A 26,191-nucleotide genomic window follows, 5' to 3' on the forward strand; every position below is an offset into this window, starting at 1 on the left:
GTTGTGTCCAACTCTTTTGCGAACCCATGGATTATATAGCCCACCAGGCTCCTCTGTTCATGGAATTCTCTAGGCAAGAATAGTGAGTGAGTAGCCCTTCCATTCTCTAGGAGATCATCCTGACCCAGGGATCAAACCTGGGTTTCCTGCATTGTAGGCAGATTCTTTACCATCTGAGCTACCAGGGAAGCCCCATTAACTCAAGAAACTCAATGAACTGCAAGACAAGGAACATAAAGACAAGTGCACCAAAAAATATGATTAAATTACTCAAAAACCATTGATAAAAAGGAAATAATAAGTATCCAGAGATTATGTTTTCAGGAATTGACAAGCTGACCCTAATGTTCCTTAAAAAAATGCAAGAGACTCAGGATGGTCAAAACAATCTTGACCAAGAACCAAGTTGGCAGACTCACACTCATAGTTTCAAAACTTAATACAAAGCTATGATAGTCAAAACAGTGTAGTAATGGCATAATGACAGACATCTGGATGAATGGAAGAGAACTGAGAGTCAGAAATAAATCTATATATTTAATGGAAATTCATTTCTGGCAAGAAGAGTTCCAACACAATGTTATGAGGGAAAATATTCTTTTCAACAAATAATACAGGTACTTTTCCCCAGCCCAGAGCTTTTCATCCTCAACACTTGATTTTTCACAGAACAAAAGGTTCTAAGTCTGAGGAGGTCCAGTTTACCAGTTTTTCGTTTTAGGGTCAAGTCTAAGTAGTCTTTTCTTAGCCCTTAATCCTGAGGATTTCTTCCTACTTTTTCTCTAAAAGTTTGATAGGTTCATATTTTACATTTAAGTATGTAATCCTGCTGCTGCTGCTGCTGCTAAGTTGCTACTGTCGTGTCCAACTCTGTGTGACCGCATAGACGGCAGCCCACCAGGCTCCCCCGTCACTGGGATTCTCCAGGCAAGAACACTGGAGTGGGTTGCCATTTCCTTCTCCAATGCATGAAAGTGAAGAGTGAAAGTGAAGTCACTAAGTCGTGTCCGACTCGTAGCGACCCCATGGACTACAGCCTACCAGGCTCCTCCGTCCATGGGATTTTCCAGGCAAGAGTACTGGAGTGGGGCGCCATTGCCTTCTCCGAAGTGTGTAATCCATTTTGAGGTAATTTTCATACAAGGTTGAAGTTCCTATTTTTGGTTTCTTTTTTTAATTAATAAATTTTAATTGGAGGATACTTACTTTACAATATTGTGATGGTTTTTGCCATACATCAACATGAATCAGCCATGGGTACACATGTGTTCCCCCATTCTGAACCCTCCTCCACCTCCCTCCCCACCCCATCCCTCTGGGCTGTCCCAGAGCACTGGCTTTGAGTGCCCTGCTTCATGCACTGAACTTGCACTGGTCATCTATTTTACATATACTATACATGTTTCAATGCTATTCTCTCAGCTCATCCCACCCTTGCCTTCCCCCCCAGAGTCCAAAGCTGTTCTTCACATCTGTCTCTTTTGCTGCCCTGCATACAGGATCATCATTACCATCTTTCTAAATTCCATATGTATGCGTTAATACACAGTATTGGTGTTTCTCTTCCTGACTTACTTCACTCTGTGTGATAGGCTCCAGTTTCATCCACCTCATTAGAACTGACTCAAATGCGTTCCTTTTTATAGCTGAGTAATATCCTATTGTGTATATATACCACAATGTCCTTATCCATTCATCTGCCGATGGACATCTAGGTTGCATCTATGTCCTAGCTATCGTAAACAGTGCTGCAATGAACATTGGGGTACATGTGTCTCTTTCGATTCTGGTTTCCTTGGTGTGTTCATATTTTTGCCTACAATTGTTCAAATTACTCCAGCACTATTTGAAATTCCATCCTTGAATCTGCAATTCTGTGTTTCCTCTAATTGTTTTTGGATTTTTGTCAAAAATCAGATGGATTTATTTGTACTGAAGCTATCTAGGGGCCCACCAGGAATCAGGAACAAAGATCAAATATATATATTTCTTATTATGCCACAATGCCGTTAACCACCCACTGTGCCCATGGGGTACCTCCAAATCTTCCCAGGTTCTTCCCCATCCCATTTTCCTCTCAAAGGTGCTCCAAGAGAACTCTCCACCTGCCACAAGACATTCCAGCCCCAAATTCCACCTGGCCTGGGACCAATGCTGGGTTGGCAATCCTCCAACCCAGCACTGCCTCTCACTGGCAGGATCCCTGCCCTGCCTGAATCTTCACACCCACATGTGCACTCACAGTCCACTCGGAGCTCTGCCTTTGTAGAGGACACACCCACGCTGTTCTCAGCCAGGCAGCGGTAGACGCCCATGTCTGCTGGCACCACAGCCGTGATGATGAGCTGGTGGCCACCCTGCTGGTCCTCACTGATCATGTAGTGGTCATCCTCCTCCAGCATCCTCCCATCCTTGAACCAGCGCACGGTGGGCACAGGCTGGCCTGTCACCACACAGTCAAAGCTCACAGGGTACCCATCCAGCACCTCCTGATTCTGTAGCTCGGTCAGGAACACCGGGGCTAGAAGAGAAGGGCAGGGCATACAGCACGTCAGCCCTGGGTTCCCCTCAGCTACTCCCGCTGCCAGCAGTTCAGTGCTGCATGGCGCCCATCCACGTGAGTGCTCATAGACTGGCGGCCAAACAGAATTCTGTCTCTGTCAACGGAGCTATCCCCTCCTCCCCATGCTCTAGAAGAATCCTCTTTGCCAGCCTGGTTCCCAAGCTCCCATGAGGTCAGAGAGATAGCAGACAGGAAACGGGGAGGAAGGGGAAGTAAAGGGAAGGCCAGTCTGGGATTGGAAGCACCCAGACAGCTGAGAACTAAAGGGAGGAATGGTGCTGGGGTATCATTATGATGGTAATCATTATGAGGGTGATGATGTTCCCTGTGAGGGAGACAGAAGTAAACAGCGAAATGACTTTTCAATTAACTTTAGTTGCCAGAGTGGGAAATGGGGTTCAGACTGGACTATGTGGGACCCTACCTTTTATACAGATTACATCTCAAACCCTCATGGGGGAAAAATATAAATCCCTAAACTCTAGGAAGTCAGCATCCCCGAACATATTTCATAGAACAGGACTCTGAGGCTCAAAGAGGCAGAGCTGGAATTTAAACTGAGCTTTGTCTCACCCCAAAGTCAGGGCTCTTTGGCTCAGTGGGCCGCATATGTGCACAACCAGAAGCTAAAGCCCAGCCACCTCCTTGAGTCTTCAGCTGACGCTGGATCGCCAGCCTGGCCTTGCTCGTCCTCCCCGCGTACAGCGTGCAGACTCACCAGCCTCTGCCGTCAGCGCTGGCTCCAGCGGGGCTGAAGGGGCGGGTGCCACCTTGCCGATATGCATCTCCACCCTGCGCGGTCCCTGCTCGGACAGGCTGATGTCCACGCGGATGCCCAACACGCCAAACATTTCCTGGAAGCGGCTGGCTGCCCGGCGGGCCTCCGCCAGCGTCTCAAAGCAGATGCAGATGGAGTGCTCATCTTCGCGGTACGTCTGCCAGTCCCCGGGCTCCTCAGGCTCTGCCTTGCCCTCGTCAGCGCTGAAGAAGATCTCCTCGTCCGAGACCTCCGCTGGGCCCTTATTGCGGAAGAGGCGGTGCAGCCGCCGGGCGGCCCGGTGGAAGGTGTCATCCAGCTCGCCCCCGGAGGAGCTCTCGTTCTCACTCTCCGTGCCGCTGACCGCCACGCTGGCGCTGTGGGCCACGTGGCCAAATTTGTTGCTCACCTGACAGGTGTAACGGCCGGCGTCGGCCCGGCCCAGGCTGGTGACCAGCAGAGAACAGGTGCCGTCCGCAAGCTGGTCGATGTGGTGGTGCCGGCTGTCCGTCAGCTCCACGCCATCCTTCAGCCAGCGGGCGCGCACATCGGTCTTGCTGGACACGACACACTCCAGATGCAGGACGTCTCCCACCTGGGCCACGGTGTCCCCAAACGTGCAGCGGAGCACGGGCCCCTCCTGCTGCTGCATCTCCTTCCGGACCTTATAACCCTTGAAGGCCGCCTGGATCTTCACGGCAGCCTGGTCCAAGGTCGGGTCGCCCAGGTCCCCAGCGCTCAGACCTCCTGGCGGTGGGTGTACTGCAGGTGGCTTCTCCTGCTGCTTCTCCTGTGGCTTCCCGGAGGGGGCTGCTGGGGCCTCAACCTGTGTACACAGGTGAGGTAGGGTGCCTGAGGCCCAGAGCAGGCGAAGGACACGGCAGGGGCACACACAGAGCAGGGGGATGCAGAGCCCGGGTCTCCTGCCCCAGCTCCACGCCTCGCTCCGGCATGCCTCCTGCCTGCTGCCTCCTGGCAGCTGCACCACCTTCACTGAGGCCGAGTGCCTGAGGGCTTCTGCGGCCAAAAAGCAGGTCTACCCTCCCTGAAACTGCTTTCCCCAGAGGGGGACAGCACTCAGAGGAATACCACAGAGAGACTGGTTCCAGCTCTTCAGGAAAAGCGTTTTAACAGCCACGTGGATGGATGGATGGGTAGGTGACTCATAACCAGGTCGGTAGCTGGATGACCGATAGATGGGCTGATGATGGGTGGGAAAATGACTGGATAGATGAGTGCTGGACGGACCGATGGACAGACAGTGGATAGATGACGTGTGGAGGAATGATGGAGTGGCAACCATCTAAGAAACGCGCGCCTCTCCTTGCAGGTTGAGCGGGAGACTCACCTTGCTGGCCAGTGGCGAGGTGCTGGGCCTCCCGGCCTTCTTGAGGTAGGTAACCAGTGAAGGTGTGCCTGCTCGGGACTCGTCGTCAGAGCTGGTGTGCGAGAGGTCAGCCTCGCCGGTGCGCGCCAGCTCGTCGGCCGTGGAGTACTCCTCTGAGAGGTCAGGCGCGGCCTCCTCGGCCTCCAGCCGTGGGCCCTGAGGGCGGCCGTCCTCCTCGGGCAGCTCGCTGATGGAGTCCAGCGTGGGCTCGCGGCTCATGCGGCGCTTCCGGGCCAGCGCCTCCCACAGCAGGTGCAGGTCGCCCTCCTGGGCGGCCTCGGGGGGCAGGCTGGGCTGAGCGGGGGCCTCCTCCCCAGACTCTGGGGTCAGCACCACTGAGGAGGGCAGGAGACCGGCCAGTCAGACAAGGACAGCGACCCCAGGCTGGCCCTGGCTCCTGACCACAGCTCCCTTTAGAGGCCTCTGCTGCCTGCCCGGGCCCTGAGAGCTCTGATGCACAATCTTGACAAGGTTTCAGAGGCTCTGAATGGCCCTCTCTAGGCCTCATTCTCCCTCCTGCACAAGAGCGGGTGAACACAGGAGACCCCAGGCCAGAGTCAGAGCAGGTGCAGGGGGCTCAGACGGCAGGCATGCAAGGATTCGGAGACAGCGGTGGGCACCAAGGCGGGCCATTGACCAGGGGACAACGTGACCTCAGATGTCTGCCTCAGGGTTCTGCCAGGAGGCTGAGCCACACCGATCGGTGCATTGCCCCACCCCAGGCCTCAGTCCTTAATGTGAGCTATGTTCCTCCCGCAGTTTCTCAGGAGAGAAGCATGTTGGCCCACTCCACACCCCAGGGCTCCTTCCTCCCCTCTGCACAGCAGGCCCTGGGAGACATACCCTGGAAAGCAGCAGCTGACCCAGAGGCTGACTCCCGTGCAGGGGCACAGCAGTACTCGCCCTGGTCCTCTGCGGAGAAGCCCCGGATCAACAGCATCTGCCGCTGACCCTGGCAGAGGACCTGGACGCGCCCGCTCGGCTGGATGCGCTCTGTTCCCTTCAGCCAGACGACCTCACCTGCCTCGGCCACCTCGCACTCTAGACACAAGTCCTCCCCGGCCACCACCTGCTGGCTCTCGGGGGCGGGGGCTGCAGGCCTGGGTTCCAGGGGCTCTGCTGGGAACAGGGATCAGGGTCAGCAAGGATGCGGGTAGGACCCTCAGCTGAGAGAGGCTTTGAGGGCTGCAAGCTGGACTCCCACCCTCATCAACCAAGACCAAGGCAGCCTCTCACCAAGCTTCACCGTCTGGGGCAGGTACACGGGCTCCCCAGCGCCCGCCGGGCCCACTGCAGCCACGCGGAAGCGGTAGGTCTCCCCGGGGGCCAGGCCGGCCACCACACACTCGGGCCCGGGCACCAGGTCATGGCACAGCCGCCACTCCCCCGTGGCTGCTGCCTTCATCTCCACCCGGTAGCCACGGAGACCCCCTCCGCCGTCGCTCGCGGGGGCCACCCAGGACAGCGTCACGGAGCTGCCGCTGCGCCCCACCACCTCTGCATCCTCTGGGGGGTCGGGGAGGCCTGTGGGGCGGGGAGGAGGCGGTCAGTGCAGCAGCGGGCCGCCGGCACCCGCAGACCTGCCCACGCTGCTGTCTACTCCCCTGAGTCCTGTGGGCAGCTGTGCCCCTCAGCCCCGTCTTTCTGCGGGGCTGACCAAGGTGCGCTGGAGTCACAGGAAGACTGGGTGCCCCAAGTCCACTCCACGTGGGGGAACATGGACAGTCCCCAGCAGCTTCTGAAGCGGAAACCCCTCGTCCCCCCACCCGCCTCCCCCAGAGCCCTGGACCCGGGCTGCGGCACGCAGGCCCAAGCCACCCACCCAGCACAGTGAGCCTCGCGGAGGCGACAGCATCGCGAGCAGCAAAGGTGACCTCCCCGGCGTGGTGCGGCTGGGCCCGGTGCAGCAGCAGGGCGTGGTGGCTGCCGTCAGCGGTGACGGTCCAGTCCGCGTCATCGGGCTGCACGGAGGCTCCGTTTATGTACCAGGTCGCCTCGCCCACGGGCACCGTCTCGCTAAGGGTGCAGCTGAAGCTGGCCTGCCCCCCGGTGCGCACGGTCACATCCTGGGGCGCCTCCAAGACCTCCAGGCGCCAGCCTGTGGGGCGGGGTAGGGTGGCAGTGTGAGCACAGAGGCCTGGGGGCACTCAGAGACATCCATGCCACCCCCTTCCCACAGCCCCAGAGCAGAGAAGGGCGCCTAGCCTCCCGCCTCTGGGAGCAGCCTCAGAGATCAACGGCCCCAGCACGGCCACCCCGCGCTCTCCTGTCTCAGAGGTCACGGCCCTTCCCAGACACCCCAGCTCCCCCACCTCCCTCCACCCCTGACCAAGCAGCCAGGTGCCCAGTGGAGGAATCCCCATGACCCCTGCTGCCCCAGCCCTCGCCATGACCCCCAGCCAAATACCCAGCGGGGGGGGGGGGGCGTGTCTCAGGAACCTAGGCCCTCTCCTGTGACCCCAGCCCCCATGCCCCCGCAAGGCGACATCTGGGAGGGCTCTGAGAGCCTCATGTCCCCAGCCTCATCGCCAGCCCCTGCGCCCCAGCAGCGTGGGATCTGGTCAGAGAGGTGAAGAGCCCCGAGTCCTCACACAGGGGCTCTAGCCCACCCTGTCCCACCCCACTGCAGCATGCGGTATTTAGGGGGACGGGTCTGAGAGAGATGCACCCCTGTGGTCCCAGCATCAGCCCCAGGATCCCTGATGTGGGTTAGCCCGCAGGAGGGGCCTCAGACCAACCCCCCCACCCCTACCCTCCCGTACTCCCGCAGGGGGACAGCAGCTGGGGGGACCACAGAGAACCGCCCTCCCGACCCACAAGTCCAACCTCTGACGGTGAGGAAGGCAGACGTCACCATGTCCCCCACCAGGAAGGTCACGCGGCAGCTGTCCTGCGGCCGCAGGTTTTTGAGCAGCAGTAGGTGCCGCAGGCCGTTCTCGAAGTAGACCACCTCGGCGTTCTCCGAGGTGCGCACGGGCTCATCATCCAGGAGCCAGGTGTGGGCGGCCACCTCCGGCTGGGACAGGACGCACTCGAAGAGCGCCTCGCCGCCCTCGGGCGCCTCCACGTTCTCCAGGCCCCTCACCACCGTGTTCTTGGCTGCAGAAAGAGGGTGGCCCCGGGCGTGCTCAGGGCTTTTCCCACCCAGCACCCCGAGTCATGTGGGAGAGCCCCTCTCAGGACCAAGGGACTCAGCGGATGTGGCTGGGGGGAGGGTGTCTGGGTGTCCATCAGGAGCCGCCGCACAGCGCCGCCCTATGTCCTAAGGCCCTGACCGTCCCTACACCAGCACCAGGCCTTGGTTAGGAAGGAGAGTCCGCTCCACCTAACAGGCGAGAAGCCTCACAAACGTTCACGGACTGAAAACTCACCCGAGGCAGCGGCCAGGCTCAAACGCAGACAGAGGCTTCTGCCTCTCAGCTCTGCTGCAGCACGGGCTTCCGGAAAACTGTTCCTTTCCTTTCCTCCCCCAGCCAGGGCTAACAGACCCACTGGGCTGCTCCCCTCACTCACTCGGACCAGACATATCTCTGCCCTCACTCACAGCCTGCCCCAATTCTCCTGTACAGAGCACAGGAGCCCGTGACGAGCGTCTCTGCGTGTTCTGTGGAAGCCAGGGTGTCAGGCCTGGGCATGCCAGGCCCCAGATCCAGCTCAGCGCCTGGGCCCCAAGTGCTTGCCACCTCCAAGAGCCCATTCCCATGACGGGCCCCTGGTTCCGACACCAGTGGCCTCTGAGCTCCGGGGGGCTTCTTGGAGGAGGCAGATCTCTGAGGATGGGCATGACTGAGCCAGGGAGGGGAGGTGTCCAGGAAGCGGAAGCACCTCGAGGGGACCCTGTGCGGGGAATGAAGAGGGGTGGGTGGGCGGCAGCAGGGAGCCAGGCCGGTGGAGTGAAGGACACAGAACAAGCTGAGGGGCAGCAGCCGGGGGTGGAGTCAGGCAGGAAAGGAGCGCGACGTCACCCAAGGCTCACAGGCCTCCCCAGAGCAGAGGACCCACGGGGCCCATCCGTATCCGTCTCCCTGCCGCCCTCCCGGCCCCGGTCTGCTCACATCTCAGAGCAGACTCCCCCGTGGCCCTGGCTCCTTCATTCCCCGAGTCAGAACCGACAGGACCAATGCACATGCCCCACGTCTGCACTGCGCTTGGGTGGCTGTGCCCAGCCAGATCAAGGCTGCGGCTGCTCTTGGCGGCGATGATGGTTGCGGTGGGGGTGGGGGCAGGGGGAAGGTTGGGCCTACAAGTCTCTGCTGGAGCTCACCCTCCTTAACTCCTATTTCTCCTGCATTTCCTTCTCTACTCCCTGCCTGAGGCCCAAAGGCTCCGCCCCAGATGTCCACAAGCCCCAGCTGCCTCCTTCAGACCAGCTCACACTGCAGCTCCTTCCCACAGCTCCTATCACATTCCTTCACCTCCCACAGGGGAGCCACCAGTGAAGGGAGGGAGCTCTGTCTGTTTACTGTTGGGCCCCCAGGGGCCGAACAAAAAAGTGTTTAAAGACATAGCTGTTGAAGTCGTCTGTGAATGGAATCCGAGTGACCTCAGAGGGACCGTGGCCCAGACCGGGCCCCACCTGCTCTTCCCGTTTTGGATGCCCCCTGACACTGCCGCCTCTCACCACTGGGAACATTTCAGGTTTTCCAAATCGAATGCAGCTTTGGCCAAATGACACCCCCTCCCCAGCAGAGCTGCTCCGTGTCCCCCATGGGGCATCCCTGCTGTGCTTCAAGTGGGGAAGCGGGGCTCAGAGTATCCTCTGAGTGACCAGCCCAGGAAGGGGCAGCGCTGGGGTCTGAACCCGGGACTCAGGGAGCTCAGCCCAGCAGCCCTCCCCTGCTCTAGGACCCAGCCCCGGCTACGGTCCCAAAGGCCCTGGACCCGCTCATCTACCTGCCGGCCTCGGCCCCCACCCCTCCCCGACAGGGCGTTTGGGGGGCAGATCCTTCGAGCAGCCTCTGCCCTTGTTTTCCAGCTGTTCTATCCAACTGCCTGGGGACAAGAAGGGGTCTGGGTGGGTGGGCTCAGGGCCTGCGATCTGCTTCCTGGGAGCCCCTCTTTCCCACATCCTGTCACTGCCTGCCACTCCGCCAGCAGGGCGCGGCTGTCCTGGGCCCGGGGCTGCCCGCCAGGCGGCCTCACCTTGCACTTGCAGCAGGGCCACCACACGGGTGCCCGCGGCCTCGCAAGAATAGATGCCGCTGTCACAGGGCAAGGCCGGCCTGAAGGACAGCCGGGCCACGGTCCAGTCCTGCTCTATGACGACGCGGTGCCCGTCCGCACACACCTCCTGCTCGTCCATCTTCCACGTGGCCTGCACGGGCCGTGAGTACTGGCAGAGGAGCTCGGCCGGGCCGCCCTCCTGCACTGCCAAGTCCCGCATGGCACTGACCACTTCCACTGTGGGATCTGTCGGCCGACAGGCCAGGCACGTGTCAGCCGGAGCCGCTGACTGCCACCCTCCCCCCTCTGCAGTCAGCGTCAGCGACTCGGAGGCAAGCAGAAGCAGGGCTGTGGCCGAAGGGGGACCCAGCACAGTGACCCAGGGCCCTCTGCGTGGGGCCAGCCTTGCCCCCACACCCCCGCTCACAACAGTCTCTGTCTGCTGGGTCCCTCCTACCGCTGGTCCCTCTGAGCCCGCACTTTCTCTAGGCCGGGACACATGTCGCCCCAGCAGGACACAAAACCCACATCTGAAAGCCCTCGGGCCTGTTCAGGGTCCAAAGGTCTGCTGGGCACGGGGCATCCCCAGTCCAACTCACCCCTTCTCCAGCGGCCTTGTCACCCACCCCACAGGGGATCCCACCCCACCTCCACTTGCTGACATCCCATTCAACAAATGGGCTGCCCCTGGGATCTGCACAAATGCCCACATTCACTATGCAAGAGCATAGAGGAGGCCAGTTGACAAGCTGGCCAGCATGGTTGAAACCACACTGGGGCTGTTGTGCCAAGAATTCCCAATACCTCTACTGAGAGCGGGCTGAAGGAGTTCCCTAGAAGTCCGCTACCCTCTCCAATGGCTAGCGCTTTCCCAGAAGGGCCCAAGAAAGACCCTGACCAAACCCGTGGCAGCAGAAGCAGCTATAAGCAAGGACAGTGCAGGCCAAGCCCGGGGCTGGGAAGGCTGCCTTCACCTCCAGGCTGCTCTCTGGATGTATGCCTGAGGAAGGGGCAGCCAGGGAGTGGTGGCCGGGTGGGCAGTCACGCCCAGGGCCCTGTGAGCAGGTGGGAACGGGGTTGGCCTCCAGCATGACTGCTGAGTCTGACCTTCTTTCTCATCCACCAGCTAGGACTGCTGCCTGCCCCCAGCGCCCACCCTTGGCACACGTGGAAAGGTGCCCGGCCTGCGTCCTGGGGGTCGGGCCCCAAACCCCCACCCAGGAAGCCCGCGGGAAGCGTGCAGGGGCAGCACAGCAGAAGCTCCAGCCCAGGGCAGCTTCCATCGGCTGGTACCTTTGACCAACAACTTGGCCCTGGAGACCAGGGGCCCTGCTCGGTAGGTGACGGTGCCTGAGTCAGCCACCCCCAGGCCTGAGAGCGTGAGGGAGTGGACAGTCCCATCACGCACGGAGATGGCACTCTGGGGGCCGTCCTGCAGCAGGGTCCCATCCAGCCACCAGTGGGCCTCCGGCCCACCCACACGGGACACCTCGCAGGAGAACGTGGCCACCTCCCCCGCAAAGACGTCCACATTCTGTAAGCCACGTACCAGGCACGGCGCTGCCTCTGTGCGAGAGGGCAAAAGGAGGGAGATGGGCTGCCCTGGGTCTGCGGGACCACACTGGGGTCTACCACTGGGGGCTGACCTGGGTCCACCATGCTGCAGGCAGCCTGGGGATGGGGTCTAGACAGCGACTCTGGCCAGCTGGCACCCCCTGCCCACAGAAGGAGACAAGACCACCACCCACAGTGAGCCTGCACCCCTGCACCCCACGGCACCCTTCACCATATGTCTGACTTCATCAAATGAGACCAACGCCCTGCATCTACACCCTGTTCAGTAAGACAGAACTGACGAGCCTCAAGTCCCATGGATGCGACCCTTAAGGGGTTTGGGGCAGGACAGAAAGGTCAAGTCATGGGGCCCACCTCTCTGAGAGGGACAGGGGCTGCTACGAAGTGAGCCCACTTCCTGGGGCTTTGGAAGCAGATGCATCTCCCATCCCCAGAGGGCCATGTGTCCAGATGTCCCCTAAGGTCCCCTGGCCCTTAGGTTCTGGGGCCCTAATGCAGAATGGCAACCTTCCTGACCTGCTGCACAGTAGGGTGAATCCAGGGGGCTGTCCAGACCCTGCTCTGTGCTGGCACACCCACCCCAGCCAGGCCCTCCCCCAGAGCCCTCCACGTCCCTCCCAGACACGCACATCGACACGCCTGTCTCAGGCCCACACCAGTCACTCCATGTTCTCACAGGAGTGCACATCTAACCATACCCCCAGCCTGTCCACCAGCTCCCTATTCCATCTCCAGCACGGTTCCCGAGTTGGCCCATCCTCGCCACCCTAGGCTCACAGCTCTGTCTGAAGCCGCAGCTCGTGTCTGTATGTGAGCCAGCTTACCACAAACGGGGACCTGATTGAGAAGGGCCAAGGTGCAACTCTTAGTGAGGTCTGCAAGATCCAACCCCACTGCATGCTGCCGCTCACAGAGGCCCACGCTGATGACACACGAGGTCCTTCCCACCCAGCTCTGCTCAGGGCACCCAGGACACGGGGCCCTCTCCCGGCGTCCAGCTTGAGGACACTGCACTCGAGAGCCTTTCCCAGCCCTACAGGCTACAGAGCCGGCACGTGAAGACTCAAGGTGGGGACACCTGGGACTCAGGGCACACTGTCTTCCTGCCCCACCCCCCAGCAGACTGGGGACTCCCTGAGGGCAGAGCTGCATCTGGCCCCTCTCAAGGTAGATAATAAATATATGATGGACAGATAATGGATGGATGATGGATGGAGGAATGGATAGTGGATGGACAGGTGGATGAATGGGTAGATGGTAGACATATGGATGGGTGGACAGGCCCATAAGGAAGGATGGTAGTAGAATGATGGTTAGAGGGATGGACCGATGACTGACGGTGGATGGATGGTGGATAGATGGGTAGATCCTGAATGCATGGGTAGATGGTGCATGGATGGATGGATAATGATGAATAGATGATGGCGGGTGGATAAACGCATGCATGATAGATAATAGATGGTGGCTGGATAGATGGACAGAGAATGGATGGTGGATGAATGGATGGGTAGTTGAACAGATGGGTGCGGGATAAATGGATGGACAGATAGAATAGAGGGAGGGATGGATGGATGCATGGATGCATGCACAGATAGATGAATGGATAAATGGTGGATGGGCTGATGGTCAAGGGATGGCAGATGGATGGGACCAATACAAAAACCAGGAGTGGGACAGCAGACGAGGATGAGGCATACAGAGATGACCAATTCTGGGGACAAAGTATAACAAGTTGAAGGTCCTTAAATCTTATTTTTATGTCTGGTACACCATCTTTCAAACCATTCATGTGTCACAGGTGTGCTACTGTACCAACATCTGAGAGTGTGTCAGGCATGCAGGTGTGTATAAATAAGAGCACATGAATCTAAATCACAGGAGTAGCTATATGGTGGGAAGAAGCCCAGAAGGCCCTGCCTCGACCTCAGGGCCCAAGTCCCCAGCAGCCAGCCTCCCCACATTCCCCCTACACACAGCTCTGATCCTACGTAAGGACTCCCTCACACATGGGAACTTCTCAAGCTATTTTCACTAGCCCACCTCCAGTGGCTTTAGTGGTCAAGGGTGCAAAATTGCCAACCCACAGCAGGATCACTGCTGGCAGGCTCAGGTCTCTGGCCTCAGCACCTGCCAACAGTTCCTTGAGAAGGGACATGTGGACATCCACAAGTGGGGAGGCTAGCTATGGGAGGGGGCTGCCCACCTGTGACCTTCAGCTGGGCCTCCGAGCGACACGAGCCCACTTGGAAACTGATGGTTCCAGCATCCTCAAGGGTCACCTGATGGAACAGAGAGGCAGGTGTCAGGCTGGCAGTGCCATTTCAACCACTTGCAACTTACTTTGCAAGTCCGCAGCCCAGTTCCACTGGAGTTGGAAACGTCCCCCTCTCCCACCCTTGCAGGGAGCAGGTGGGAAGGCCCCTGGATGCACTCCAGGGCACAGGCGGTCTAGGGAACAGCACCTTGTGCAGGGTGAGCGAGTGGAGTGTGCCGTGCTCCACCGTGATGTCGTTCATCTCGTTGGCCTGCAGGGGCACCCCTCCCAGGGCCCAGTGGGCCTCCTGGCCCAAAGCCCTCGACAGGCGGCACCGGAAGTGGGCGTCCTGGCCCTCGCTGAGCTGAGCATCCTGCAGGGGCTCCAGGATGGTCACCTCAGGAACTGCATGGGGTGGGGACGGGGAAGAGGCATGGCATCAGCCATCTCCGTGCCGGAGATGCCCCTCCCCGCACCATCAGGACCACCTCCCAGTCCCCTGCGTCTGCCCCCAGCATCCCAGCCCCAATTTCTGAAGATAGGCACACTGGGGACCGCTCTACTGCACACCTAGGGTCACCCCTGAATCAGTCATTCAGCGCCAGTTCCCCACCCTCAAAGGCAGGAAACCGTGCCATCGATCACTGTCCCCAGACAAGGCCTTCACCGAGGCGGGGTTCCAGCCCCCAAGTGCAGGGACGCCCGGCTCCTGCTACCTCGGACGGTGAGTTGGGCAGAGGACGTGTGGCCACCCGCGTGGAAGGAGACAGTGCCGGCGTCCTCCGGGGTCACGCTCTTCAGCCGCAGTGTGTGGGTGCGGCCACCCTGGACCGCGACCTCGGTCACCTCATTGCTCTGCAGCGGCAGGCCCTGGAGGCACCACTCCACGTCCACGCCAGCCTGTGACACCTCGCAGCTGAACTCTGCTTCCCCATCAGCCTGCACCTCGGTGTCAGCCAGGCCCCGCACGATGGTCACCTCGGGCTCTGGAGTGTGGGCCAAGGGGGCCTTCACCAGCCAGGTCAGAGCACCCAAGCCAAGCTCCCATGCCCCGCACCCCAACTGCTCCCCAGGAAGCCTCCCAGGCACTCTCACACTCGTGTCCTGCCACAGCCCCTGCCTGCCCTGCAGGGATTCAGCACCCACTGCGCTCACAAACACAGCTCCCTCTCGTGGGGCTGAGCTCCTGGGGACAGGAGCTGGGCTGGGGGCACCTCTGCTGGGAGGAAGCAGGCGATTGTGGGGTGGTGGGCTGCTCATGCCTGCGGCCAGCCCTGCCCTAGCTGGGACATCAGGGAAGCAAGACCTTCAGGACAGACAGGAGCTCAGAGAGAGCAGCCCAGGCCTGCTGCCCCACCTGCAGGCGGTGGGGTGGGGGTGGGAGGCCGGGCAGCGATCGGGGGCTACAGTCTCCTCTCTAGGGACACCAGTACAGGGTGGTGCAGACGTGAGCACAGAGAGCCTGTACCCCCAAAGGTCTGAGCGCCACCCCGGAACTGCACCTGGTGAGGCAGCCGGGGGAGGGCCCGCGAGGCAGCTGTGAGGGCAGCGGGTGTGGCAGGGGGCGCTCACCTTTGACTTTGAGGAAGGCCAAGGTTTTCTGGCTGCCCGCCACGCAGCTGTACTCGCCCATGTCCTTGGCCTCAAGCCCGTGGATCAGCAGCTCACACGTGGCCCCCTGGCGCCGCATCTCATACTTGGGGCTCAAGTGCAGTTCCACACCCTCCTTGAGCCACAGCACGGGGGCCCCAGCCTCCGCATCACTCAGCTGGCAGCACAGCCGGGCCACGCTGCCCGCCTCCTGCTCGGCACTCTGCAGCTCCATCTTAAACACGGGCCTGGGGGCTGCGGGGAGCAGGCAGGGGTGCTCAGAGCTGCTGATCAAGGGGCCTGCTGGTTTCAGGGGGGCCCAGGGGCTGGGGGGGGCAGGGAGGGGTGCTCAGAGCTGCTGCTCAAGGGGCCTGCTGGTTTCAGGGGGGCCCAGGGGCTGGGGGGGGGGCAGGGAGGGGCACTCAGAGCTGCTGATCAAGGGGCCTGCTGGTTTCAGGGGGGCCCCGGGGCTGGGGGAGGGCAGGGCCCGGCGGGAGGCTCACCCCGCACAGAGAGGCAGGCGGTGCTCTGCGCGTGGCCCGTGTCACAGGTGTAGAGGCCAGCATCCTCCGGCTCGGCGCCGTGCAGCAGCAGCTCAGCGGCTGTGCCCTCCAGCACCATCTGGTACTTGGCACACGGGAAGAGCTGCAGGGAGCCCTTGCGCCACTCCACGCTGCTGCCCGCCCGGCTCAGCTCGCAGCGCAGGTGTGCCGTCGCGCCCTCGTCTACCTCCTGGGCCTGCAGCTCTCGCAGGAACCTCACGGGCGCAGCTACAGGGGGAGGCAGCACGTGAGGGCGGGAGCAGCTATGGGGGCAGGGGGCCACGCGATGGCAGCGGGCGGGGGGAGCGCCACCCCGGGTCTGCCCACCCCGTGGGAGCCGGGTCACCTCCCCCGGGTGGGGCCGGCCTGGGCGCCCACCTGTGACGGACAGAGTGGCGCTGGTGGCCTGGGAGCCGCAGCTGCAGGTGTACTCGCCCGTGTCCTCCCGGCGCAAGCCCCTCAGCACCAGCTCTGCCACGCGGCCCCGCTGCCGCGGCTCCCGGCGCTCGTCAGCCCGCACCTCCAGGCCACCTTTGCTCCAGACGACGGCAGCCCCGGGCTCGGAGAGCTCACACTGCAGGCTGGCCGAGGCACCCTCCTCAGCCTGCAGGCTCTGCAGTGGCTTCCGGAACACCACCTGTGGGGCTGCAGAGCGGGGATCAGGGGTGGAGGGGAGAGGGAAGGGCAGCCCCAAGACTGGGGCCCAGTCACCCAGACAGGCGGCTGGCACCCCAAATCCAGTCAGACCCACTGAGGGCCTTGGCCAGGCCTGCCTCACCCGCCCACAGGACCCACTGCCTCAGGCTCCTCTGGAGGATCGGGCTGGGAGTGGGGTCACGGGCCAGGGTCTACTCGAAGGGAAGGCAGGGACTGCAGTGGGGGCCGTGAAAGGAATTCTGGATCTGACGTAGGTGATTCTCACGCTGACCTCCACCCAGGAAGCCCAAAGACAGGCCTGTGTCCCTCCCGGCCATTGAGGCGGGAAAGTGGGAATCTCTGTACACTACCAGGGCAGGGCCACGACCCCCAGATCCTGCCTAGAGGCTGTGGAGCATGGGGGAAACGTGGGCTGCATTAGGACAGGGAGGGAAGAGGGATAAGGTGGGAATTCCATCCACACACGAGGGTAAGCCAGGGGAGGTCATCTGAGTGGAGAGCAGAACCCAGACATGAGGACATTGAACAGAGACTTTGGCAGAGAGCACACGGGCGACAGACAGAAGCTGCACAAGACACAGAGGAGACGAATGCCCACGCGAGGCTCCCAAGTGAGCCCGCAAGCCCATCCTTACCCGTGACTGTCAGCGAGGCCGAGGTCCTCTCCTGCCCGCACACACACGAGTACTCCCCAGCATCCGTCAAAACCAGCTCACGGATCTCCAGCTCACACTCGGCTCCGTCCTGCCTCAGGCTCACTCTGTCCCCGGCTTGGAGGGTCTCAGTCCCCTTCCTCCACTCCACGGGGGCCGCCTTGCTCAGCTCACAGTGCAGGGTGACTGTGGCCCCTTCTGTGGCCTCCTTGCTTCTCAGCCTCCCTATGAACTCAGCTGGTAAAGCTGAACACGGTAAGAAAATGTAAGCATCAGAGTCTCGGGGGAATTTTGAAAGCAAGATGTGACAAGACAGAGGAAAAGACACAGATGCCCACAGAACACAGGACAGAACCTGCAGTGATACAAGAGCTGGAAAGCAGCTGGGAGGCTGGTTTCTCGTGGTTCACACAACAGCCCGGGAAGGTGGAAGGAGTTCTGGGGAGTTACGGGAAGAGGGTGACGCTGAGATGAGGAGGGAAGGGGGGGTGAGTGCAGGCAGATGACACCAAGTCAGTAACTGGACACCAAAGCACAGCTCCTCCTGGCCACACGTGGTCTTTACCCCTGACGGTGAGTGTGGCTGAGGTCTTCTCCTGCCCGCACACACATAAGTACTCCCCAGCATCCTCCACGGTCAGGTCATGGATCTCCAGCTCACACACGGCCCCCTCCTGCTGTACCCGCAGTCTCTTTCCAGCTCTGAGGGTCTCGGGCCCCTTCCTCCACTCCACGGGGGCCACCTTGCTCAGCTCACAGCGCAGCTTGGCTGTGGCCCCTTCCATGGCCGCCTCTTTCCTCAGACCCTTCGTGAACTTGGCAGGCAGGGCTGGAGATGGGCAGACAGACAGACTCTCAGGCGCCCTGTACACACAGGTGCGGTAGGACATGGGGGGTACACAGGAGACACACGACCCAGCTGGACACAGGTGTGCTGGGGCTGCCAGCACACACGGTGACTTTACCAGGCCCAGCCTGTACACGCACCACAGAACAGTGGGGAACACAGCAGGGAGAACAGAACGGCTAGGAGAGGAGAAGGAATGGGGCAGAAAGGAGAACAGAGAGCAGAGGGCCGACAGCAGCCACCAAACACCAGTCCTTACGGCCACACGTCGTCTTTACCCCTAACGGTGAGCGTGGCTGAGGTTTTCTCCTGCCCGCACACGCACGAGTACTCTCCAGCATCCTCCACGGTCAGCTCACGGATCTCCAGCTCACACACGGCTCCCTCCTGCTTCACCCACAGTCTGTCTCCACTTCTGAGGGTCTCGGGCCCCTTCCTCCACTCCACAGGGGCCGCCTTGCTCAGCTCACAGTGCAGCTTGGCTGTGGCCCCTTCCACGGCCTCCTCCTTCCTCAGACCCTTTGTGAACTTGGCAGGCAGGGCTGGAGATGGGCAGACAGACAGAGACTCTCAGGCGGCCTGTACACACAGGTGAAGCAGGAAGTAGGCGGTACACAGAAGACACAAGACCCAATCGGGCACAGGCCACAGGCTGGGTGTCCCAGGCACACACGCTGGACCATGGCCCCCTCGGCCCAGTCCACTCAGCGTGCCCGTGACCCCATCCACAGACCCCTCAGGCCTCACATCTGTGAATCCGGTGGGCAGGGCAGGAGAGGTTAGAAGGTGTGGAGAACACCCAATTCTCCAGAGCTCCCTGGGGGACAGGACAGGACAGGATGGAGTGAAACACACAGACCCCAACAGGACACAGGACAGAACGTTCAGTGACACGAGGGGTGGGAAGCAGCTCAGAGGCTGGTTCCCTTCGGTTCACACAACAGCCCAGGAAGGAGGAAGGAATTCTGGGGAGTTACGGGAAGAGGGTAAGGCTGAGATGAGGAGGGATGAGTGCAAGATGCCATGAGTCAGTAACCCGACACCAAACACAGCTCTGTCTGGCCACACGTGGTCTTTACCCCTGACGGTGAGTGTGGCTGAGGTCTTCTCCTGCCCGCACACACATGAATATTCTCCAGCATCCTCCACGGTCAGCTCACAGATCTCCAGCTCACACACGGCTCCCTCCTGCCTCAGGCTCACTCTGTCCCCGGCTCTGAGGGTCTCGGGCCCCTTCTTCCACTCCACGGGGGCCACCTTGCTCAGCTCACAGCGCAGCTTGGCTGTGGCCCCTTCTGTGGCCTCCTCCTTCCCCAAACCTTTTGCAAACTTGGCAGGCAGGGCTGGAGATGGTCGGAAAGAAAGAGAGACTCTCACTTTCTGTACACACAGAAGAAACAGGCCTTGGACAGCACTCTGCAGACACAGAACTCAGCTGGACGGGGCCCACCTGCTGGTCACGCCCAGCATACACCCCGACTGTGACTTTAAAAGTTCTGATCTGCATATGTGCCACAGGACAAGCAGGAAATATGACGGGGACAAAAGTGATTACAGAAACAAAAGGAACAGGACAGTGAGAGAGCAGGGCAGAAAAGGGAACTGGGAGCAGAGAGATGAAGGGCAGCCACCAAACACCAGCCCATGTGGTCACACATGGCCTTTACCCCTGACGGTGAGCGTGGCTGAGGTCGTCTCCTGCCCGCACACGCATGAGTACTTTCCAGCATCCTCCATGGTCAGGTCACGGATCTCCAGCTCACACGTGGCTCCCTCCTGCCTCAGGATCACTCTGTCTCCAGCTCTGACGGTCTCTGGTCCCTTCCTCCACTCCACAGGGGCCACCTTGCTCAGCTCACAGTGCAGTGTGGCTGTGGCCCCTTCTGCAGCCTCCTTGGTCTTCAGTTCTTTGATGAACCGAGCAGGCATGGCTGCAGAGAGTTAGATGGACAGAAGCCATCAAACCCCATAAAGGAGTGGGGGTCTGACCTGAACATTCAGGATGGGATAGATGCAGGATGGGTGGAAGACATGCAGTGATGCAGACCAGAGCCTGTGTGACAGTGCAGTCCTCTGCATGTTGCTCAGTAAGTTGCAGGCTGCAAGAGATTGGCTCCATCCAGGCCTCTTTTTTTCTCAGAGCTCATCTGTCCTACTTGTATCTTTTCATATTGTCTAACAGCCTACCTCACCTACACCCAGAGTCCAAACCATGCTCTTCCAGCTCACAACTTACACATGCAACAATGCAATGGACAACTCTCCTGGAAGAACGACCAGGAGGCACCTTCCAGCCGCCCCACTGACACCCCTCATTTGTGCTTCCCGTCCCAGGTTAAGACATCAATCACGTGTTGCCCACGTCTGGGCACACTGCAGGCCTTCCCTGCCTTCACCAGCTCCCACCTCATTCACCTGACACATTCCTTTCCTGACCCCACTGGACCCCCACTCTCCTGACTCAGATCTCTCAGACCCCAGTGGATTCTAGCCTTGGCCTACTAACCCTGCCCCCTAGCCCTCCAACCTGCAGTCCTCTCTTCCATCCCAATTCCAGGCAGAGTGTGAACTTCACAAGTTACAGCTGATCATGGCTCATCCTGGTTACACCCTGCTGTGGCCTGAATCACATCCCTCAAAATTTGTACGTTGGAGCCCTAACCTCAGGACACAGAATGGAGATGTATTTGAAGAGGTAACTGAGGTGAATGAGCCCAGTGGGGTGGAATCTAACCCAATATGACTGGTCTCCTTATAAAAAGAGGATATTATGACACAGATAGAGAGAGGGATGGCCATGTGAGGGAATGGAAAGATGACGGCCATCTACAGGCCTAGGAGACAGGTCTCGAGAGAAACCAGCCCTGCCCACCTCCCAGCCTCAGATTTAGTTTCTAGGGCTAGAGGAAACCATCTTCTGATGTCTAAGCCACTATTATACTGTTAAGCCATTTAGATTTTGGTACCAGGAATGGGCTGCTACTGTAACAAATACCTAAAATTATGGCATTCTCTTTGGAACTGGGTGATGGGTGGAAACTGGAAGGTTCTGAGGTGCATGTTAGATAAATCTAGATTGCTTGAAGATATTTACAGCAGAAATATGGATTCTAAAGGTGCTCCTGGTGAGGCCTCATATGGAATTGCATTATTGGAAACTGGAAGAAAGGCAATCCTTTCATAAAGCAGTGAAGAATTTGGCTGAATTGTGTGTCCCAGAGTTTTATGGAAGGTAGAACTTACAAGTGAACTTGGGTATTTTTAGCTGAGGTAATTCCTAAGCCAAGCATTGAAGGCGCAGACTGCTCCTTGTTGCTTATGGTAAAATGTAAGAGAAAAGAGTTATAGTGAAGAAGGAAGTACTTAAACAAAGAGAAACCAAACACTGATACTTCAGAAATTTTTCAGCCCACTGAAATAAAAAAAAAAAAGAGAGAGAGAGAGAGACAGAACTCCTGTTCTAGAGAGAATACCGTGTGTGGTTGGAAATCGTTTGGTAAAGAGATTTTAAGTGTGAGTCTCAGATCCAATCAGCCATCTTAGAAAAGCCAGGAACAGAAATGGAATCACCCAGGAGGCTGTGTGGAAGACTCTCTTGTCTGAAATCTTGTTCTGCTGTGAATTATAAAGGAGACCAACAAGGCTTCTGAGAACTTTGTATCAGCAGAAACACTGCCAGCCATGACAATCAGACTCAGAAGGGACAGGATGGAAGACGGGATGTCTACCGGGTGGGTCAATACAGCTATGCAGCTGGGACATGTTCTATCCTACAAAGTTGGGAATAACCCCAAAGGCAAGGCTGCCACTGCATCCATGGTCCCAGAGGGCCACCTCTGTGCAGGGCCCAGAAGTCAGGGCATTGACCCAGAGGGTCATTCTCTAATCTTGAAAATCTCACAGAATTTGTCCTTACTAGGTGCCAGATTTCTGTGGAACCAGTGGCCTCTTTCTTCTTTCCTATTTCTTTCTTTTACAATGGGGATATCTACCCCATGCCTGTTCCACTGAAGTATTTTGGAAGCACATAACTTGTCTGATGTTTCAGGTTTATAACTGCAGAGGAATTCTGCCTCAGGATGAATCATATCTCCAATCTCACACTTGATTTAGATGAGATTTAGATTAGACTTTGGATTTAGCCTGACACTAAAATAGGTTAAAATTTTTGGGTTTGGGGTAAATGTACTCTGCATGTCAGAACATGCATTTTGGGGGCAAGAAACTGAGTGTCATGGACTGAATCATTTTTCTTCTCAGTCGCTCAGTCATGTCCAATTCTTTGTGACCCCATGAACTGTAGCAGGCTTCCCTGTCCATCACCAACTCTTGGAGCTTGGTCAAACTCATGTTCATCAAGTCACTGATGCCATCCAATCATCTCATCCTCTGCGGTCCCTTTCTCCTGCCCTTGAACTTTCCCAGCATCAGGGTCTTTTCCAATGAGTCAGCTCTTCGCATCAGGTGGCCAAAGTATTGGAGCTTCAGCTTCAGTATCAGTCCTTCCAATGGACATTCAGGACTGATTTCCTTTAGGATTGACTGGTTTAATCTCCTTGCAGTCCAAGGGGCTCTCAAGAGTCTTCTCCAAAACTACAGCTCAAAAGTATTAATTCTTCGGTCCTCAGCTTTCTTTATGGTCCAAATCTTTATGGACTGAATCATGTCTCCCCTCAAATTTATATACTGAAGTCTTAACCCTCAGGAACTAAGTATGTGAATTTATTTGGAAATAAGGTTTTTGTAGAGGTAATTAGGGTAGAATGGAGTTACCGGGAGGGTGACTAATTCAAATTGACTTATAAGTGTTCCTATAAGAAGAGATTAGAACACAGGACACACAAAAGGATAACCAGGTGAGGACAAAGAAAGAACACGGCCAGCTACCAGCCAAGGAGAGAAATCTCCCGCGGACACTTTGATCTTGGACTTCCAACCTGCAGGACTATGAAACAATAAATGTGTGTTGTAAGTCACCTGTATGTGGTATTTGCTACGCAGCCCAAGTTTTCTGAGACACAGCTCTTTAGAGGCTGCACACAATCTCCAAGGTCAATCAAATGCTGTCTGATTAGCACAACACAGGAGGGCTTGGCCTGTCCGCCACCTGCTCCCTGAACTGCCAAACACCGCACCTCAGTCCTGCGGTGCAACTCTGTCACCAGCATGAACAACCCCACTGCACACCTGGGGTCCGGAGCCCACACACCCCCTCAGCCTCAGCGTGGCTGAGGGCCGCTGTCTAAACCATAATGCCTGCTTGCTGGTGCCTCCCTGAGGGTGTCCTTGCACCAGCACCCCTGGGGTCTGCACCCATAGGGCCTACACAGGGTTGGCCAGTGTTTTTGTGAAAAGGATTGTAACCCTGAGCCAACAGTGCGCTGGGAGAGCACGTTCCGAATGACAGAAGGAAGTCACGAGCGTGGCCACGTGCAGTCTTTACCGAGGCGCTCTCCTGCCCCACGGGGTCCACCACGACCAGGCCACGGAGCTCCAGCTCACACGCGGCCCCATCCTGCCCCAGGCTCACTACGCTCTGTATGTGAGGAGCTCAGGCCCCTTCCTCCACTCCACAGGGGCCGCGTTGCTCAGCTCACAGTGCAGGGTGGTTGTGGCCCCTTCTGAGGCCTTTTTGTTCCTCGGGAGCTTTGTGAAACTGGTGGGCAGGACTGGGCAGAAAGACAAACACGCAATCACACTAGGTGAACACGCAGAGAAGACACAAGGTAAAAAGAACCGAGGAAACACGAAACCCAAGTGGACGTGGGCCATGCTCAGGGTGGGCCAAGAACATGCCGTGGGTGGGCCTTCCCTCAGCGCAGCCCCTTCAGGGGATGCCTCGGGCCTCAGACATGGTGTTCAGCTGACAGGCAGGGCTGGGAGCACCAGTAACATGGACACCATGAGATTCTCTGGAGAACTGTTGGGAAGGAAGTGACAGGGTGGAGGAAAGGACTCAGACTCGGACACGACAACAGAAGAGTGTCAGTGGCGACACAAATGGTGGGAAGTGGGTTAAATGCGGGCTTCTTTTGGTTCACACATCAGCACAGGAAGGTGAAAAAGATTCCACAGTCTTCTGGAAACAGGTGGCATTGAGACGGGGAGGGAGCATGGACTGAATACAGAAGGACGCCGTGAAGTCAGTAACTGGACACCAAAGCACAGCTCTGCTTGGCCACACACGGTCTTTACCCCTGACGGTGAGTGTGGCTGAGGTTTTCTCCTGCCCGCACACGCACGAGTACTCCCCAGCATCCTCCACGGTTAGGTCACGGATCTCCAGCTCATACATGGCTCCCTCCTGCCTCAGGCTCACTCTGTCCCTGGCTCTGAGGGTCTCGGGCCCCTTCCTCCACTCCACAGGGGCCGCCTTGCTCAGCTCACAGTGCAGCTTGGCTGTGGCCCCTTCAACGGCCTCCTCCTTCCTCAGACCCTTTGTGAACTTGGCAGGCAGGGCTGGAGATGGGCAGACAGACACAAACACGATCACACTCTCTGAATACACAGAAGCAGCAGGACGTGGACAGTGCAGAGAAGACACAAACCCCAGCTGGACGGGGCCCACCTGCTGGGGGTGGACACACACCGTGACTGTGACTTTAAAAGGTCCAACCTGCACATGTGCTGCAGAACAGACGGGAACACGGCAGGGAGATGAGGTAACTATGGGAGGAAAGGGAGCAGGACAGAGGGAGAGCAGGGCAGGAGAGGGAACTGGGAGCGGAGCGATGACCGGCAGCCACCAAACGCCAGTCCATGTGGTCACGCGTGGTCTTTACCCCTGACGGTGAGTGTGGCTGAGGTCTTCTCCTGCCCGCACACACACGAGTACTCTCCAGCATCCTCCACGGTCAGGTTACAGATCTCCAGCTCACACACGGCTCCCTCCTGCTTCACCCGCAGTCTGTCTCCAGTTCTGAGGGTCTCGGGCCCCTTCCTCCACTCCACGGGGGCCGCCTTGCTCAGCTCACAGTGCAGCTTGACTGTGGCCCCTTCCATGGCCTCCTCCTTTCTCAGACCCTTTGTGAACTTGGCAGGCAGGGCTGGAGATGGGCAGAAAGACACAAACACTATAATGCTCTCTGAACCCACTGATTAGATAGGTCTTGGACATCACAGACAAGACACAAGACCCAACTGGACACAGGCCACAGGCTGGGTGTCCCAGGCGCACACATTGGACCATGGCCCCCTTGGCCCAGTCCGCTCAGCATGCCCATGACCCCTTCCACAGACCCCTCAGGCCTCACATCTGTGAATCTGGTAAGCAGGGCAGGAGAGGTTAGAAGGTGTAGAGAACATCTGACTCTCCAGAGCTCACTGGGGGACAGGATGGGACAGGATGGAGTGAAAGATGCAGACCCCAACAGGATGCAGGACAGAACTTTCAGTGACACGAGGGGTGGGAAGCAGCTCAGAGGCTGGTTCCCTGCAGTTTACACAATAGCCCAGGAAGGAGGAAGGAAACCCACAAAGTTATGGGAAGAAGGGGGCTACCCTGGTGGCCCAGTGGTAAAGAATAAGCCTGCCATGCAGGAGATGCAGGAGACACAGGTTCGATCCCTGGGTCGGGAAGACCCCCTGGAGGAGGGCATGGCAACCCACTCCAGTATTCTTGCCTGGAGGATCGCACGGACAGAGGAGCCTGTTGGGCTAAGGTCCATAGGGTCCCTAAAGAGACACAACTGAAGCGACTCAGCACTGCACGTGGGGAAACGGCGATGCTGAGACGCAGAGGGAAGGTGGGACAAGTGCAAGATGCCGTAAGTTGGTAACTGGACACCAAAGCACAGCTCTGCGTGGCCACACGTGGTCTTTACCCCTGACGGTGAGTGTGGCTGAGGTTTTCTCCTGCCCGCACACGCACGAGTACTCCCCAGCATCCTCCACAGTCAGGTCACGGATCTCCAGCTCACACACAGCTCCCTCCTGCTTCACCCGCAGTCTGTCTCCAGTTCTGAGGGTCTCGGGCCCCTTCCTCCATTCGACGGGGGCCGCCTTGCTCAGCTCACAGGACAGCTTGGCTGTGGCCCCTTCCATGGCCTCCTCCTTTCTCAGACCCTTCGTGAACTTGGCAGGCAGGGCTGGAGATGGGCAGACAGACACAAACATGATCACACTCTCTGAATACACAGAAGCAGCAGGACGTGGACAGTGCAGAGAAGACACAAACCCCAGCTGGACGGGGCCCACCTGCTGG

At 58.5% G+C, this 26,191-nt stretch overlaps 1 protein-coding gene across 1 annotated transcript in view; it reads right to left on the reverse strand.

Annotated features, from left to right (window-relative positions):
- Positions 1 to 26,191, reverse strand: part of OBSCN (obscurin, cytoskeletal calmodulin and titin-interacting RhoGEF) — a 235,604-nt gene that overhangs the window by 45,875 nt on the left and 163,538 nt on the right. Inside the window, exons 50-68 of the mRNA XM_061149525.1 lie at positions 25,812 to 26,075; positions 24,771 to 25,034; positions 19,656 to 19,919; positions 19,068 to 19,331; positions 18,267 to 18,530; positions 17,707 to 17,970; positions 16,210 to 16,476; positions 15,793 to 16,059; positions 15,272 to 15,544; positions 14,416 to 14,685; positions 13,908 to 14,104; positions 13,649 to 13,724; positions 7,534 to 7,806; positions 6,530 to 6,805; positions 5,944 to 6,231; positions 5,551 to 5,826; positions 4,669 to 5,042; positions 3,282 to 4,146; positions 2,243 to 2,521 (exon numbers count right to left, since the gene is read on the reverse strand). Of these exons, the coding sequence (XP_061005508.1) occupies positions 2,243 to 2,521; positions 3,282 to 4,146; positions 4,669 to 5,042; positions 5,551 to 5,826; positions 5,944 to 6,231; positions 6,530 to 6,805; positions 7,534 to 7,806; positions 13,649 to 13,724; positions 13,908 to 14,104; positions 14,416 to 14,685; positions 15,272 to 15,544; positions 15,793 to 16,059; positions 16,210 to 16,476; positions 17,707 to 17,970; positions 18,267 to 18,530; positions 19,068 to 19,331; positions 19,656 to 19,919; positions 24,771 to 25,034; positions 25,812 to 26,075 (5,565 nt within the window). The remainder of the gene's footprint in view (positions 1 to 2,242; positions 2,522 to 3,281; positions 4,147 to 4,668; positions 5,043 to 5,550; positions 5,827 to 5,943; positions 6,232 to 6,529; positions 6,806 to 7,533; positions 7,807 to 13,648; positions 13,725 to 13,907; positions 14,105 to 14,415; positions 14,686 to 15,271; positions 15,545 to 15,792; positions 16,060 to 16,209; positions 16,477 to 17,706; positions 17,971 to 18,266; positions 18,531 to 19,067; positions 19,332 to 19,655; positions 19,920 to 24,770; positions 25,035 to 25,811; positions 26,076 to 26,191) is intronic.

The sequence above is a fragment of the Dama dama genome, chromosome 9, assembly GCF_033118175.1.
Source record: "Dama dama isolate Ldn47 chromosome 9, ASM3311817v1, whole genome shotgun sequence".
Taxonomy (NCBI): Eukaryota; Metazoa; Chordata; class Mammalia; order Artiodactyla; family Cervidae; genus Dama; species Dama dama.